The 18,813-nt window shown below is 40.6% G+C and overlaps 1 protein-coding gene across 5 annotated transcripts in view; it reads right to left on the bottom strand.

Annotated features, from left to right (window-relative positions):
• SCAF11 (SR-related CTD associated factor 11) overlaps positions 1 to 16,232 on the bottom strand; it is a 95,502-nt gene extending 79,270 nt beyond the window's left edge. For 2 of the 5 annotated variants that reach the window (XR_014175792.1, XM_081958393.1), the window contains exons 1-3: positions 15,789 to 16,212; positions 10,760 to 10,840; positions 9,578 to 9,738 (exon numbers count right to left, since the gene is read on the bottom strand). Coding sequence is in view for 4 of the 5 variants with exons in the window: in XM_081958393.1 (XP_081814519.1) it covers positions 9,578 to 9,738; positions 10,760 to 10,820 (222 nt within the window). In the remaining variant the exon portion in view is untranslated. Of the gene's footprint in view, positions 1 to 9,577; positions 9,739 to 10,759; positions 10,841 to 13,903; positions 14,094 to 15,788 lie in introns of those variants that run through there. The other 3 variants (XM_081958394.1, XM_081958396.1, XM_081958395.1) reach the window with 3 other exon arrangements.
• Positions 16,233 to 18,813: the final 2,581 nt, after the last annotated feature.

The following is an 18,813-nucleotide window of genomic DNA, read 5'->3' as shown; positions in this document are numbered from 1 at the left end:
CTCCCTGATTCACTGTGGCTTAAGAAGGATGGTGATGTAAAACAGAACCACGTTTGCAAGAGATTGTTATTTCAGCCTGTTTCAATAAAATAGAATTTCCTATGCAGTTGATTTTCTGGTCTGGTCTACCTAGTAGGATTGAAAAAAATAGATGCTTGTTAGGAAATAAAATTGTATTTAAAATATATATTTCTGAGCAGAAATGCTTTTACAGTAGTATTGAAAGGAAAACACTTGAAGTTTTCTGGATAAATTATGCAAATGACAGCAAAGAATAACTGGAACAGTTTTGCTGCTGCTGCAGTTAGAGAATGCTTAGATTGAAGTTTATGTTTTGCTAACAAGTAAAAATTATTATTTGTTCTTTACAAATTAAAGTATTACTCTGGTATCTTATCTAACTTGCAAGCTCCATTTGCTTTTACAGCTTAGTTCCAAACAGCTCACGGCCCAGTAGTGGGCCAGGGACTGGGGACCCCTGTTCTATACAATGTTGATAGAATATAATCCAGAAAAAAAAACATTGTGGAAGCTTGGAATGAGATGAGAGAATGTCAAATACGTAATTAGACTATTCCTAGATCCAAGAATGAATGAGAATGTTGATTTTGATGAACATCTGCTTAGTTAATGTTTATTTCAAATACATAGAGTGTGAGTATGTACACACACACACATGTACATAAATACACACAAAAACATATGCAAATATCCAAAATATTATAGCAATAGCAATAGCACTTAGACTTATATACAGCTTTACAGTGCTTTACAGCCCTTTCTAAGCAGTTTTACAGAGTCAGCATATTGTCCCCAACAATTTGGGTTCTCATTTTACCCACCTTGGAAGGATGGAAGGATGGGTCAACTTTGAGCCTGTTGGGATTTGAACTGCCAGATTGCAGGCAGGCAGCCAGCAGAAGTAGCCTGCAGTAATGCACTCTAACGAGGGTGCCACTGGGGCTTATTATAAAGAATATTATGATCCTAGGAGAGCTGACGTCGCAATGGCACGCCGTGCGATCTTGGTGCTCTGAGATCGCTGTCGAATTTCTGCCACTGGACGGTCCATTTGGACCTAAACCGTCCCGCAGAGATGGTGATTGAGAAGGGAACCTCCTGCTGATCTCAGGGACACCGCAAAGTCCCTGAAAGATCCAGGAATAGCCCTTTTTTACAGCAACAGAAAGCTGTCCCAACTTCAGCAGCTAATGAAGCTGCTGAAGTTGGGACAGCTCCGGAAAGGGAAGAAAGCGGAAAGAGAAAGTGTGTTGAATTGGTGAGGAAATTTTATTATTAGAGGAAGAGACTACTCAAGAAAAAAAAAGTAAGTTAAGGTTGAAGACAGAAGACTGTAGGCGGCAAGACTGATCTGTATTGAACTTAGTGTGTTATCCAGTTTCTAATTTTTTTTTTCGCGGATGGAACTTTTGTAGGGGCTCCGTATTTTTTAAACTGAATGGATTAATTCTTTCTTCTTTTTTCACTTTTGCTTATACCTATGGATTAAAATTCTCCTTCTTTTTTTATAATGCCTGATTTGATTGAATGGATTGTTTTTGATCTCCATTTAAGGTTCTTTTTCTTAAGCTTGGAATATAAAGAAGATAATGAGATCACTTTCAATTCCCAGAGGCGACGGACGTTGCCATCCGCTGCTCGTCTCTCCAGTGGGCTCCTTTAGGGAGCACAGGGGGTCTTGGAGGGGCCACCTGCCATAGGGCGGCTTGCTGGAGCCCCCAGAAGCGGCGGCAGCCATTGGGGGGTTTCCAGTCTTGCCCCAGGAGCCGGGGAACGAAGGGGGGCGCATGGAGTAGCTTTCGGCTGCCTGCGCCTTTGCCGAATGGATTCCAGAAGTAAATAATCAATCAGATGTTGCAGTGAAGTGCTGGAGGTGAGAAGTTTGCCCTAATCCCTTTTAACACCATTTAATGGATGAGCAACAGCTATTTGCAAGTTGTGGATTCAATCTATTTGAAGTTGCAAGATTGGAGGGTTTTTTTTTTTTATCCCCCTCGGTTAAAGCGGCATTTGAACTATCTCTCGATCTCGGAATGGAATGAGAGAGTAAAACGTTGAATTACCCACTTGTACTAACTATGAGAAAGATTTACATCACAATTGCAAGAAGTGATTCCTGAGCTGTTTTAAAAGCTTTATGGAAACTTTGAATGCTTTGCTCCCTGGTTCCCTGTGAGAGGCGGAGCCAAGATGGCTCACTTCCTTCTTCTTCGCTCTAATAAATGAAACTAGCCTTTTGAAACTACCTTTGAAGAAATTTCTGGCTTTATATTACTATTACGTCCCGAAGGACTTCTGGAACCTCTCCTGTTTTATGGTCTTTCAGGATTTGGATTATTTGACTCTCTTCTTCTGGTTTGGAACTGTGACTGAGGATTAACATTCACTTCTGGGCTAGTCTGCCTCCTCGGTATCACCCAACTGTGCACTCCACAGACGCCATTTCTTCGGTATAAGGATTTACACTTATCCCTGAGCTTAACAAATGGGGCCCAGAAAACCACTGCCGGGGAAGGCAGCCTTGGCGCCTGCCTCCTCTGCATCTAGCCCAACGACCCAATGGACAAAAACTTTATCATTCTTACAACAAGAAGTGGCTGGAGAGAGCACAAAGGACTTATCAGTTGCCCAAATGTTTCAGGCTATTATGAAGGGACAGGAAGAACTGAAAAAAGAACTGATAGATTTTAAAGAGCAGCTCAGAGATGCACAGCAGCAAACTAGAAAATAAGCTGAGGGTTGGAGCACTGGAGGAGGATGTGGTTGGGCTGAGGGAGGAGGTGAAGGCAACTCAGAAGGGGAATAGAGCACTGGAAAATTTCATGGTAAAGATGGAACTTGACAGAATGTCCCTTTTTCTCAGATTCCAGTTTGTTTACTGACAGTGATAATAGGAAGAGCACACGTTTTTTTAAAATATAATTTTTTTATTTTTGAATAAACACAAACACAAGAAACACCACAAAAATATCTTCCATTACAAATTGTAAAAAGTGTGTCAATTGGTTACAAAGAGCTTTCGTGCATCCCTTCCAGTCATCACCCACAATTCATATCAAGTTATATATTTTAAATCAAATATATTTATATATATTACTATCATCATACCTCAATCTTCATATGACTATAATTGTTTTTACGTCCCTTTATTTAAAATATTCCAAAATTTAAAGCAAAACCACACATGATGGCATTCCGTTATCTATTTTCAATATCATCCAGCAACATTACATCTTCATAACTTTCTAAATAAAAATTAATTATGTTTAATAACAAAGTTTCTAAACCTCCTTTCTTAATCACTGTTTACAATTTATATCCAATTTCCCTTTTATCATGTCAATACAAATATTACATTATCAATCATTTATTTAACAGTATCCATCATTTCATTTTTTTTGTCTTAGTTTAACTAAATTTAACTTACTCTTTTTTTTAATATTATAAGCTTTCTGTTCTGACCCCACTTCTCCTATACCAAAGCATTCCGAAACAAGGATGTTTTATTTACATACAGTTTAAACCTTGGCAGCAATCCAGGTACAGATAAAACCTTGGCAGCAATCCAGCCTGCCGAGGTCCAGATAACACCTTGGCAGCAATCCAGCCTGCCAAGGTACGACACAGATTTGAGAGCATCTCCAACTCTAATGATAAGTTGATTCCTGCAAAACAACTTTCGGAAAGTCCTTCCTTAAATAGCCTTGAGAGGAGCCTGATTACGATCACCTGAGTCCAATCATCTCTTGTAAATGTGTAGCTGTTCTCTACGTCTATCAGCTCTCCATTGCCGGGTATCCAGAAACCACTCCCTTGTCTCCTCCCCACTGCTCCAAGGCATGACGTCAGGAGCGCACTCCCTTTGGCTTTCACCACTGCTCCATGCCTCAGGCACCTCCTGGTGGCCAACCAGCCTCTCTGATCCCTGCTCGGAGTCGGAACCCTGTCCAGGGTCCTCACATCCTCCAGAGCCGACTCATAGGGACCCTCGCTGTTGGAGTCTGGTGGCAGCTCCAACGGCTCCTGCTGGGCCACAACACTTTCATACATAACAGAGTTTCTAAACTTTCTTTCATGATCACCATTTAGAATTTATACCAAATTTCCTCTTATCAAACCAATACATATGTGTACATTGTTATCATTATCAATTATTTATCTAACTATATCCATTATCACTTCATTTTTAACATAATGTTCTAATTTTAACTAAATTTGACTAATATTGACTAATATTTTGTTATTTGTTTTCATATCTCAACCTGTGTCTTTCCAGTAATAGTGCAGTCTTATGTCTTTTGCCATTTGTGGAATTAAATCTTCTGATTATTTCCTTAATTAAATTTATTCTCTTCGCAACTTGTTGCTTTTTACATATCCTGTAAAATCTTGAGACCCTCCGTCAGCTTCTTTAATCAGCTTATCTTTGGTTATCAGTAGTGCTTTTGTCAACGTTTCTCTCCTTGAATCCATCAATTCTTCTCTTTTTTCTTCTTCTATATCTTGAAATCTGGGGTAGAGCTCCAAATAGCTTTCTAGCTATCTTCCCTTTCCATGTTCCACTCTTTCCATCTCCAACCACACTCAGTTCACCGTCAGTATCCACAATTATCTTGCATCTTTGTTCATTTCTCCCCTGGGTTTTTAGGACTCTAACCTCCACTTTTTCCATTTGCTGGATATCTTCAACTCTTCCATCGATTTCACTGCATTACAATCTATATTTTCCAATCTTCTCAATTCCCTCTGTTGTTTCTAATAATTTTTGAATTTCAAACATAATTTGTTGTAATGTTATGGTTTCTTTTTGGAGCTGTGCCATTCTTCCAACTAGTAAACACTGCCACTCTAGTTTCAAAACAAGGTTTTGTTTTCACTTCTCTCCAGCTGCCAAAGAAGCATCCAAAGAGCACCTGCATAAACAACCCATGCTCTTCTCCTTATCTCTTCTGTAAACTGAAGTGCAAAGTCAAAATGATCAAAGAGAAAAAAGAGAAAGCAATATTTCCAGGACTCAACCTCCAGCCTCCAGGTGGCAGTGCAACTTCTTTTCCCTCTGATATTACTACCCTCTTTATATTCCTTTTATATCTTCCTTTATTCCAGGCTTAAAAGAAACAAAATTCTTAAATGGAGCAAAATAAATAGAAAAAACCCATCCAAACCAATATTATAAAAATAAAGAAAAAGATTTAATCCATAGGTGAAAAAAGAAATAGAAGAAGAAAAACCAATACTTTCACTTTAAAAAGTAGAAAATATTTGCAAATATTTGCAAAACTTCCATCCATAAAAAAAAGAATAACACACTGTCCAATATAGCTTAATTTCACCGCTATTTTCTTTTCTTTGCAAATTAATTTAGCTTTAATTTTTTTTGGGGGGGGGGGAGTCTCTTTTATAACAATAAAATTTCCTCAGCAGATAGAAACACATTCTCTTTCCGCTTTCCTCCCGTTCTGGAGCTGTCCCAACTTCAGCAGCTTTTGGCTGCACTTTGTCGCCGGCAAGAAGAGATTCTCTTGGATCAATCAGGGACTTTGCGATGTCCCTGAGATCAACAAGATGTACTCTTCCCTGTCACCGTCTCTTCGGGATGGTTTAGGTCCAAAAGGACCGTCCAGAGGCAAAAAAAATCGACTGCGTATCGTTGCGACGTCAGCTCCTGTCTGAACACAAGTTGTTTATACAAGTGCCTTTTGGAAGTTCTATCACTAGCTATTGGAGGGAAGACAACATTTTGACTTGAAAGATAATAAATGAACCTGTTTGAAGTTTATTAAAATAGCCTTGAACCCTATAGTGGCAGTGTCTACAAAATTGAAAGAATGGCTCAGTAGGAAAAAGAAACTGTAACATTGCAAATGATTATGTTTTGAATTCAAAATCTATTAGCTGTGACAGAGATAATTGAAAAGAGATTGGAAAATACGGAATACAAAACAGAAAAATCTGATGGAGAAACTGAGGATGTTTACCAAATGAAGAAAGTGGAGGACAGAGTTCAAAAGATGGAAGAAAAAAATGAGCAAAGAGAAAACTGTGGATACTGACAACAAAGTGAGTGTGGTTGGTAATGGCAAGAGCGGAATATGGAAAGGGGAGAAAGATGGATTGGAACTCTAGCCCAGACTTCAAAGCACAGAAGAAGAAAAATTGATGGAGATAAGGAGAGAAATCTTGACAGAAGTAAGAGTGATAATCAAAGATAAGCTGATGGAAAGAACAGATGTTGGGTTTCAAGCTTTTATGAGATATGAAAGGAATAATATGTTGCCAAGAGAAGTTTATACAAGATTTATTAAGAAAGTAACTAGAACATTAATGCTACAAATGGCAAGAGGTATAAGACCGTACTGTTACTGGAAAGATACAAGTTGATGCATTGAACATGTATAATAAAAAATTAAACTAAATTTAGTTTACTAGTAATATGTATAAAATGAAGTGACAATAGCTATAGTTAAATAAAGATTAATAATAACAATACATAGTTTGATAATATGAAATTTTATATAAACAACACATGGAGATTATGAGAGGTTTAAAAGTTTTATCTAGAATATGTTATAAAGATGTATTGTGATTGGATGATCTTAGGATGATTTAATGGAATATTATCATACAATACTATTCTAGATTTTGAATATTATATATAAAAGGATGTAAAAACAATTATAGTCAAATTAAGGTTGAGATATAGTAATTGTGATATACATGACTATAGGTGAATTTAAAATATGCGGTTTGATATGAAAAGCAGGTGGTGACTATGGAAGAGATGCATGGAAATACTGTAACCAACTGACACACTTTCTACAATTTGTAACGGAAGATGGGTTTTTTATTTTTATGTTTGTCCTTGTTCAAAAACAAATAAAAATGTTTTTTAAAAAAGAATATTATCATCCAATGTAATTTTTAATGGGGCAATGATACACCCGTATCTAGCTGCTTTTTGGCAATAAAGAGGATGTGTGGCACATGGCTCAATATTTTTCCATTACATCAGTCCTCTATACAACCTAGATATCAGTTATGTATCTGCTATATTTTCGTTTGAAACAGAATTTAAAATAATTATAGAAACTCGGGATTTTAATCTCCAACTACAAAGAAGAGACAGTATTTATTTAGTTCTATACAGCAAAAGAAAGGAATGAGTTTGTTGTTTACGTTTACAATAAGTATTAATCACTATTTAGTATTCATGGGACCAGAACACCTTCAGTAGATGAGCAGTCATGTAAATATTTTAAATTAATGAATAAAAAATAAAAGAGCAAGCTGCAGCAACATTGTACAATCATATGAATATTTATTCAGAATTAAATCCTACTAAGAATAGACTATGAAAAGAAGGAAATTATGATGTAATCTTGGACAGAGATGATAAAATATAAATGTATAAAAGCCTCTGTTAAGAAGATCGGAAACTGCTTTTTTATTCTTTTTCTTTCACCCTTTTATTTTCTTATTTTCTCTTGTTTTCTTATCTATTCACTATTTTATTTTCTAAAATGTGTATTATTTTTATCTTATTAAAATAATTATTAAAATAATTCACTATTTTATTTTCTAAAATGTGTATTATTTTTATCTTATTAAAATATCTTTAAATAAAAATTATATGTATAGAACAGAATTGTCCTACCGTGTTTCCCCAGAAATATGACATGTCCTGAAAATAAGGCCATGCCACATTTTTTGGGTGGACAAAAATGTAAGCCCTCCCCCGGAAATAAACCCACTGAATTACCACCACCCCTCCGGCTAGGCAGAGCACCGCTCATCAACCTAGTGGTATCCCGAAGACGCAAAGCCGTGGGAACGAGGTGGGGGGCAAAGGCTTGCGTTGCTTGATGCCTTCGGGATACCGCTAGGTCAGTGAATGGCACTGTGTCCAGCTGGAGAGGGGGGTTGCCAGGTGGCTGCTCTCTTGCAAATGGGCTCCTGAAGAGCCAGGCATAGCCTCAGGATCAAACGGCTGTGTTGCGCTGTCGCAGCAGCACTACACAGCAGCCATGAGGTGATCATGCTCACGAGCAGCCGCCAGGCAACCCCCCTTTCCAGCCGAGCACAGCGCCGTTCATTGACCTAGGGGTATCGCCAAGCTGCGTGAGCGCCTGTTTGCCGCCCTCTGGCTCCCGCGGCTTGGCGCCTTCGGAATGCCCCTAGGTCAGTGAATGGGGCTCTGCATGGCTGGAGAGGGAGGTTGCGTGAGTGGCTTTTCCGCGTCCTGCTCGCACGACTCCCAGGCTCATGATGCCCTTAACTCTCCCTGCAGAGCCAGGGCATCTCTGTTGCTGCCACAGCGGCCACATGGCTTTTTCTACGGCTTCCAAAACATGGAGGTAGGATGCAGAGTCTTCCAGCAGTTGCTGCTCTGGGAGTACGCTCTATGGTTGTACGCTCTGGGAGCATGCTCTGCCGGCAGCCAGCCCACAACCATAGAGCGTACTCCCAGAGCGGCAACTGCCAGAAGACTCAGCATCCTACATCCGTGCCTTGGAAGCCGTAGAAAAAACCAAATGGCGGTGGCAGCAGCGGAGATGCCCTGGCTCTGCAGGGAGTTAGGCAAGGGCATCATGAGCCTGGGAGTCACGCGAGCAGGGAGCGGAAAAGCTGCTCGCACAACCCCTCAGAGCCCCATTCACTGACCTAGGGGCATTCCTAAGGCGCCAAGCTGCAGGAGCCAGAAGGCAGTGAACAGACGCTCATGTGGCTTGGCGATACCCCTAGGTCAGTGAATGGCAAGGGATCAGTAAAAGTTATTATATCTTTCAGAACAGAAGAAGATATGTGATACTACTGTTTATAACAATTGCTTCAAGAAAGTAAGGCTCATTTATAGCTGTATGCAAACAGTGTGGCACAATTTACATTCGGGCGACTCTTCAAAGAACTATTTTAAGAATGCTGGGTATGAAAGTGAAGCTATTTTAAAAACTGGACTTGATCTATCAATCACTGTCTACATTGCTTTCGAAAAAAAATTATATTCCAAAGCAGCCTTTCAAGACATATCAAAATTTAATGCTTACAAAATACTATGCATGAGTATAGGTGGTCCTCAATTTACAACCACAATTAGGACTAGAACTTCTGTAGCTAAGCAACATAGTCTTACTGACTTGCTAACTTGGGTTTTATGATTTTTACAGCAGTTGTTAAGTGAATTTGGCTGCCCTCATAGACTTTGCTTGTTGGAAGCTCCCTGGAAAGGTTCCAAGGTGATCATGTGACCGTAGGATGTTGCTACCATTCTAAATACACGTTGAGTGCAAATTTCAACAATTGATCAAATTTTAATCATGTCACTGCAGGGCCTCTATGACACTCCTAAATGTGAGGACTGGTCGTAACTTATTTTTTTCAGTGCTGTTGTAACTTCAAATGTTAGTTAAAGACATGGTTGTAAATTCAGGAGTACCTGTAACAAAGTTGTTGTTTGGAGGCCAACCAAAACAAAACAAAAAAGTATTACTTTTAATAAGATTATTTTTACAGTTAAGTAAACTATTTTTAAATTTTGATTGCAGCTCTTAAGACTTACTTCAGCCCATTTAAGAATGCAGACCATGCAGAAGATATGGTTGCAATTTTCAGGAAACCCAACTTCCTGCTCTGCCAAACAATTTAGACAGATTGGGCAGCGATCATCTTCATCAGATAAAAAGTCAAAGGAGCAAGAAGAGTTTTCTTCATTCTCCTCACCTGTTATGAAATGCATATAAGTAGATTGAAATTACTGATGTAGAGTTATACAATAAAAATATGGAAAATAAAGAAAAATGTAAGCTAAATTATATGTTAAACGGCTAATCTGAAATTCACTATATAGAATGAGTATGTATGTATGTATGTATGTATGTATGTATGTATGTATGTACCGTATTTTTGGAGTATAAGATGCACAGGAGTATAAGACACACCAAGATTTTGAAGAGGCAAATAAAAAAAAGTTTTTGCACTCTGCAGACCTCCCAAAAAGGGCCCATTTTCCGCAAAAACAGGCCCGCTTTGTTTCCAAAAAAGGACATGAATAGCCTTTAGGAGGCTTGTAGAATGCTCCTAGGGAGTGGCGGCGGCAAAAATGGCCCATTTTTCACTTATTTCTGCCCTCCCCAGCCCCCAGGAGCACTCTGGAAGCCTCCTAAAGGCTATGCACGGCCATTTTGGTGAAGGGGCGGGGTTTCAGCAGGCAAAAATGCTGTATTCAGTGTATAAGACGCACCCAGATTTTCAGCCTCTTTTTTGAGGGAAAAAGGTGCATCTTATACTCTGAAAAATACGGTATGTATGGTCAGAACTTGATTTTTTAAAAGATAACAATATACCTTTACTTGGAGGAGGAATTACAGAAAATTTAAGGAAGAACCAATTATTTTACTTAATATATTTTATGTTTCTAAAATAAGCATCAAATTTAGACATCCAAGATATTTTTACTGAACACATAATAGCCCTTTTCAATTGTTAATCTGTGGCAACAGCAACAATTGTAATATTTTGGGAAGCAGGAAACTTCTCAACTAGAATCTGACTGAGATAGTACCTCCAGCTCCTATCAACGTTGTCAATTATAAGATGGGACTTGGAGGAAGTAAATAGCTAAATTCATAGGTTTCAGAAAGATGTTAATATGAATAAAATAATGCATATATTTGATCTAGAAATATAGTGGAGTATTCCAAGTCTCATTTTTTTCAGAAAATCAAATAAGTTAGCTAGCTACCTTTTGCAGCCTCATGTTTGTCATCGTCTGCATTCTGAACAGATTGTTTTTTATTCTTCATTTCTGTTTACGAAATACTACCTGCAAAATAGGGCAACCAAAGGTTAAATGCTTCCTGATAAGAGGTTTAAATAAACCAACATCCTATATTAAATTATAATTAATTATAAACTTCACTTCAAATCATATTTGACACCACATGTTATAGACATTATTTCTATACCAAACTATTGTATTTATAATATAAAGAAATATTGTGTTTTAACACTGAGTAAGAAATGTATAAATCACATTGGTCCTATATATTTAGGAATATGTGTACACAAAGTCCATATAAATTTACAACTACTAAGGTATAATAATGTTTCAGATTCTCTCTTAAAGTGTAATTTTCTAAGCAGACAATAGTCACATGATAAATTTCCTTTCAGTAAAAGTCCTATTGTGCCATTTTCCACAAAATATAATGACTGTTATATTTTATCCTGCCTTTTTTATATGTAACTCAAGGCAGCAAGAGTACTTAATACTGTTGCTTCCTATTTGCCCCATAACAACCTTGTGAGGTGGGTGGGTGTGCTAAGAGATAGTGACTGATCCAAAGTCATCCAGCAGGCTTTAATGCCTAAGAATGTCATTACTGTGCTGTTCTACAAAGAAAAATACAATAGGAACGAATACAAAAATTATAGGAATTTACTTGTTAAACAGGAGAAACCTGAAAAGAAGTTAGGTATAGGCAGCAAATTGAGAAATACCTTATCTCAGGGAGCAGGGCTTACAGATCAGATACTTCAGCATGTCATTGAGAAATGTATAACTATGAAAAAATATATACACTTTATTTATTTAGAGCAGGGGTATCAAACTTGAGGTCTGAGGGCAGGTGGTTAATCTGGCCCAAGAGGACTCAGCCTGGCCCTGGTGTGGTGCTGATTTGCAACCTGGTGGCATGACATCTGGCCTGAACCGCAGCCAGACTTAGAAATCCTTTGGTGTGGGTACAGGAGGTGGCTAGCGCGTGGGGTCAGGCGTCCCTGAGGACTGCGTTCTTAATGGGGTTTTTTTTCACCCAGGACTGCCTGCCCTCACATGCTTGCTGTCTATACGCACGCCCAGATGGCAGGGCCAAGGCAGCACTGGTCTTTGCGGTCCAGCCTGCATGGACGCCACCAGGTTGCAGATCAGTGCTGCACCTGTACCAGTGTGTCCATGCCCCGCTCACTGGCTTTTCACGTCCGTGTGCGCAGGGAAATATCCAGCAGCAGGGCTCCGCAGCCCGCTGCAACCACCGGGTTGGCCCTCCAAGAAGCAGGTGTGGCAGGGGCAGCTGCACCGGTATCAGGCAGAATCAGGGGGGAGGCACATGATGCGGACCATCAGATGTGCCTGCTCCGTCCCACGTGGCTGTGACAGGGTAGGTGGCTGCCCAGCACATCCACCTCTGCCTCCAGATACTGTCATTACAGGCCAAGACAAGGTGAGGCAGGGGGATAGGGTGGCTTCTGCCAGTCAGCATTGGTGCGCCTACTTCATCCCATCTGTTTTTGCTTGTGGTTGGAGAGGTCATCATTAGTCATCTCTTCAGTCCCCTTGCGGGACTTGTCTTTGATCCGCATGTGGAGTGTGTTCTCCTCGCACACCCAACACAATTTGGCACCATTGTGGGCCACTGCCATCATCCAGGCTTCCAGCAGCTCACACAGGTAAATTAGGCTGCTGCTTGGAGCACCAGGCCAAGGCCAAGTAGAGGTGGTAGGGCACTCCCAAGTCCAGCAGGCAAAAGACAGCCACTGCAAGTGGGGAAAGCCAGATCCCCATCAGCGGCATGGCTGCCCAGACTCAATTTTGATCGCATCTCCCCCCCCCCCCCCCGGGTCTCTGCTTCTACTTGGGAGTTTCTAGCTGGCCGCTTCGCCTCCTTCAGGCAGACCTGCCAAGTGGTGGTGGTGGTAATCTGTAGCGGGGCTGAGGTGCATCAGATGTGGGAGGGGAACATGTTCCACGTGCAGGCCAAGGGCAAGACCCATGAGATGGTTGAGGAGAAGATGACCAGCAGGTGATGGCAGAAGGCTCCGCAGCCACAGAGTATGCCAGCTGAGGGGCCAGCAGGCTGAGACTGGAAACCATCGGCCTCCGCATCCAAAGGGTAGCGAGCGTGCAGTGGCTGACGGTTTCCATCTTATCCACAGGACGAGCCTCCTTCTCACCTCCCCATCTATCAGAGACCCCTGGATTTCCTACCCAACTCTGCCCGGCCCCTACAGGCACTTCCCATGTGAGCGATGTCAAGCTGCCCACACCCCTGGGCCACTCCCAGTCAGCTGTGACCACCTCGGCCAGGCCCCCCAGGCAAACAACCACAATGTTGATCTTGCCCTTAATGTAATTGAGTTTGACACCCCGATTTAGAGAATAAGTAGTTCTTAAGCAAAACATCAAGTGAACACTTCACTTAATGACAATCCTAGTTATAGCCATTAAGCAAATCATTCAGAGTTATTAAGTGAAATATCATGTGAGTGTGACTTGCAATCTCCTGATGGCTTCCTTATTGACTTTGTTAGAAGTTGTCTAGGAAGGTCACAAATGATGATCAAATGACCATGGGATGCTGTGATTGTCATAAATGATCCAACAGGCAATTAATCTATTGATGTAGGGACATTGTAGTAGAGAGGTATAGTGATCTGGCCAGTATAACCTGAACTTTTATCTATTATTTTGCTATTGTTTCTTCTTTTATATACTGCACATTGTTCATATAGTTACATACCAAGCATTCTGCTCCATTTTAGGGTAAAAATGGAGCAGAATGCTTGGTATGTAACTATATGAATGAGACTGATCAATAGGACCATTGTCTCATGATGCTACTGGATCCAGGTTTCACTTCTAGATTTCAAAAAAACAATCATAACTTTGGCAACTATTTATGATATGGCAAGAAAGCATGGGGGTTATAACTTATGCTTTCTTCAAACAAAAAGTGAATATTTATAATTCAGGCCATAGACCTACTTCTGCAATATATATGATGTGGAATACAATATTGAAGGAGCTGATCCTAATAATTTATTTCACTACTTTACCAGTTTTACATTATTTACAGTGCCTTGAGTTAGAGAAGGGGAGGGGAAGCACCTTCTTTGTAGACGTCAGCCACACCTCCTGGGGCTGCTATTGTGGTCAGGAAGGCTCTGAAGGAGGTAGCTGTGGTGGCGGGGAGCAGGAATCTTTTCAGCAGGCACAGCTGATGCCTAGAAAAGCTGTGCTGCCCCTCCGCTTTTCAACCCTGAAATTCCAGAATAAAGTTGGGGTGGCCTTTGAGCGCACCAACAAAATCTGCAACAAGAGGCAAGTTCACTTATTCACTTACGAAGTTCACTTATTCCTACCACCAGCTATTATATGGTTACCATAGTTGGACAAATTCATAACAATATTTGCTCTATTGCTGATATTCAGTTAAAAATATAATTAGAACAGCTCCAGAAATACTGACTAGATGTTGAGATGTAAATCAAATATACCAAACTGGGGAATTCTGCAACAGTAATTCCTATCACATAAATTGCCACTGTGTAAATATCTATGTGTTCATGTTTAGAAATAATTCTGAACATAAAATATATATACTATTAAACTGTACTCATCCAAAAAGCCCGTGAAAATGTAATTTCATTATTTGAACCAGATAATTAAAGTTCAAGTGGCTTACAATGATGCTTACAGCATACAAATTAACTGAGCAAACCATGATTCCTTGCTGCCCTTATCTTACCCTGAAAGACTCAAAATATATGAACTGACATCTTTCATGTATAATCTTCAATACAGCAAGATCAATAATGTCACTGTGTATTTTATAATTTCCTATAATAAAAACTCTTGGATTATCATGCAAATCGCATCCTGCACATCAGGGAATCTATGCTTAAATATGCTAAATATTTACATTAATTCTCAAGAATCAGTTCCGTCTAACAGAAGTATTTCAAGAAAAAGAAATTGAAAGTTCACTATCACTTTTCTTATATCCTTTTCGTATATTCTTATGTCAAAATTCCTGAATATCATTCTTTAACATTACCTTTTGAATCTTCCTTTCAGGCTTATTGACTTACTTTGTCCCATCAAATAATGGAAACACTATTCAGCAATTCTTTAGATGAAGGTAAAAGAATATATTTTGTATTCTCTAAATTGTAACATTCATTGTCCTTTCAAAACCCGAGGTCATTTTTTGTGACTTAAGTTACTACTATCCATGTGGAAAGGGGTAAAATATGGATAGGCATTTCTCCCTCCAGATTTACAATTAAGATTTAAAGGATCTGCCTAATCTTTCTCCCTTAAAAAGCAAACATGCTTTTTCAAAGGCAAATGGCTTATTTTTCCTTGAGGAAGAAGTTTCGCTTCTTATCCAAGGAGCTTCATCAATTGTGACTTTACTTTTTCCTCGATGAAAAACAGGTCAGTTGCCTTTTGAAAAAGCACTTTTGAGAAACTGTGGCCTAGATGTCTGAGACTCTCCATAGACTTTCTCCTTTAACCACTTTACAGAACCGGTTTTCAGACACTCAATCTTCGCAAACTTACTGTTGTGCAAAATAAGGGTGACTGCACGCAACCAGTTGTAAACAAAAGAAATCTCAGGCTATCTTAACACTTCACTAGAACTAGTTACGAGTCTCGCATTTGATTGAACCCATCCACCCACGTCTGCGCGTAACTTTGTTACAGACGTTCGTCAAACAAACAAAATCTCCGCCGACTGCGTCAAAGCAATAAGAGTATGTTACCAACAACGCCGTTGTCCAGAAATGCCGTTTTTCAAGGATCTCCGGCGAACGAGACTATCTGACGACTCTCCATGCCTCGGAGGCTCTCCGGGTCGACACGAGGCCTACTTTCCCCCAAGTCTGTCCACGAGAAGCGGCAAGGTCGCAGGCCTCAGAACAAGCCTTTGTCTCCCCTTCACTCCAGCACACGAATACACGCATCCCTCCCCACATCGAGCCCTTACCTTTCTCGTCACGAGCACGGAGGCCGTCTGATTAGACGGCACCTCCGAACGAACAAGCGAGCGGAGCAAACGGCCAGTCTCCGTCAGTGCGGCCTCGACATAGAGAGCCTGGGCCGCGGTGTCTCCGTGGCGCCCTTCGATCTCCAGGGGTAAAAGGCCTCACGCGGCAGCAGGAAAAAGAAACAGGCCGCCTCCCCAGCGCGTTCGCTACAGAGCCCGCTCCTGTAGCCACCCGTCCCTCGGCTGCAACGATAAACGGAGAGCAAAACGTCCCGCTGGCCTGACGGAAAGAACGCCGTTCGGAGATAACACCCAATCACCTTTCGAAGAAGTGGAACAGCGTGATCGGCTGGGAGGCGCGCGACGCTACCTGCCAGAGATACAGCCAACCGGCCCCTGTTATCCAAAGGCATTCTGGGAAGGTCCTCCAGGCGCCTGGCACAGAGGATACGGAAGACTTGGGCAGCGGTGAGCGCAGAGCGAACTCTACAGCGCCCCCAAATGAAAGAGGACCGTGTCCGTAAATCCCAAATTAACCATGCCTTCAGGAAGTAATCTTGTACTCATCCTACCTGAGTTGATCTCGAAAAATGTAGTGGGATCGGTGGGATCCAAGGGTGAAGGTTGCGTTACGGACTTCGAGGCAGCAGCAAACCTCTTCTCGCGGCCTTAAAAACGGCACGGGCAGGTCTCTCTAATCCCCCAGGGTTTGATACCGAATTGAAGAAGGTTTTACTTTCTTATCTGATCTGTTACTGAACTTATCTTCTCCAATCGTGAGGTCACCAGTTAGTTGGGCTCTGACTGGTACCATTGCCACATAGCTTGAACCATCGGCAGGAAAATGCTGCTCCAAACCAACGTTTAATGTATTGTTTCAATTGAAAGAGTTGTTTCAGGAGTTTAAGATAGTGAGAGAGATTGAGCTGAAAGAGAGTGACCTTTGTAACCTTGGAGGAATGAATCTGCATTTGGGTCTCCCGTGTCTACGTGTGATGCTATTCCTTAACTAACATCACACTTCCATTGCGAATTCATTGCCAACCTTTCTTTTCCAAGTTCAGAGGGAGAGAAGAAAATACTAGCTGCTGTCATAACAAATAATTTCATGCCCCATGTTAATTACCCGGAAAGACTGGTGTTTTTGTAATGTGAGGAGGGTGTGTCTGCCCTGCTAGCTTTAAGGAAGCAAAGCTTCTATTGTTGCTGGCACTAAGCACTTCCAGTTACAAAATACCAAAATAGGGAGCTGATGAACTGAAAAATTAGTTCAAGGAGAGATCTGACAATCCCAACAAAAGAATCAGCTGCCTAGATTGAAAAAATGGGTTCTCATGGTGTATAAAATTGTGATTTATTTGGCCAACGTATTTTTCTTCAAGAAATCCCTCTATGTTCAGAGAAATTACTCTAAATTTGCATGTTTCAGACTGAGATCTTGGAGTATAATTCTTATTTATCTGATAAATTGCTGTGTACCTTGAAAATGAATGTATGACGCATGCCATGATTTCAAACTACCTATTCTCATTCCAGTAATTACAAGGAGCGAATTCATATTACTATATATACCTGACATCTTTCCTAACACCTTTGCAAATGGCTATGGAATTAAAATGATTTGAATACAAAACACAACAAACATTCTGAATATCACATGTTATACTACTGCATGTTTTACAAGCTATTTTGAAAGTTATTTGTAGGTGAAAGATGAGAAATTCATGGCTTAGTCTAGATCCATGGGCGGGCTTTAGGATCAGGTTAAGAAAACCAGTAGAAAAATTCCTCGTGATTCAATGTATTTATTCAAACTGTGAAAGGCTTAAAATATTGCGGGAAGATGTATCACACTTTATGTAAACTTTATTTAAACAGCTTTAAAGTTGGATGAAAGTTTCACTATTGTTCCAGTAATGTCCTTTAAAATTGTCCCAGTTCAAAAAACATGCAAGTAAATTGGAAGAAAAACTTCCAAATCTAGTGGTAGGCTAATATTTATTTATTTTGAATTTTATTTTATTTATTTATACCCCGCTTTAGTTGGTGTTTATTAAAAAAACTCAAGGCAGTGAACATACCTAATACTCTTTCCTCCTCTTATTTTTCTCACAACAACCCTGTGAGGTAAGTTCGGCTGAGAATGAATGACTGCCCAAGGTTACCCAACTGATTTTCATGGTCAAGGTGGGACTTGAACTTGCAGTCTCTTGCTTTTTAGCTTGGTGCCTTAACCACCAGATAAAATGAACCATCAACCACCAGGAGCTATGGTGGCGCAGTGGTTAGAATGCAATAGTGCAGGCTACTTCTATTGACTGCCAGTTGCCAGCAATTTGGCAGTTCAAATCTCACCAAGCTCAAGGTTGACTTAGCCTTCTATCCTTCCGAGGTGGGTAAAATGAGGACCCAAATTGTTGGGTGCAATATGCTGACTCTGTAAACTGCTTAGAGACAGCTGTAAAGCACTGTAAAGCGGTATATAAATCTCAGTGCTATTGCTATTATATCTTAGCTTGATCACTGAATCTAAGTCTTACTTTGAAAAGAAATAGACTCCAAAATATTTTTCAAGTAGCAGTCCGTACTTTTTGTCTTTCACTGTTATTTAATTATCCAACATTTTTTCTTTTTACAGTGTAAACATAAACATATGAATTCCTGATGGCGTCACTTATTGTATTTCATGGACTTCTGGACCTGTCAAACCTATGTCCTAAATGCTGGAGGTGATGGAAGCTATAACACAGGCATGTCAAACACAAGACCCTTGGCCAGATCTGGCCCATGATGTGATTAGATCTGGCTTGTGGGGCTGCACTGGAGACAGCAAGGGGCCATCCTCTGCCGCCTCAGGCCCAACCCAGCCTGGCTGGGCGCTTCCCCTGGGCACGCACACAGGAGGCAGCAAGCATGCAGGGGCTGGCATCTGGGGCGAAAGAGAAGTGCTCAGAACATGGTCAGCCTACGGGACAAGAAGGTCACCAGGGATGCCAGGTCCCACGCACTCACTGCCTCCTGTGTG

Source organism: Natrix helvetica, assembly GCF_964273705.1.
Source record: "Natrix helvetica genome assembly, chromosome: 6".
Lineage (NCBI taxonomy): Eukaryota > Metazoa > Chordata > Lepidosauria > Squamata > Natricidae > Natrix > Natrix helvetica.
This window is presented reverse-complemented; position numbering and strand designations above follow the sequence as displayed.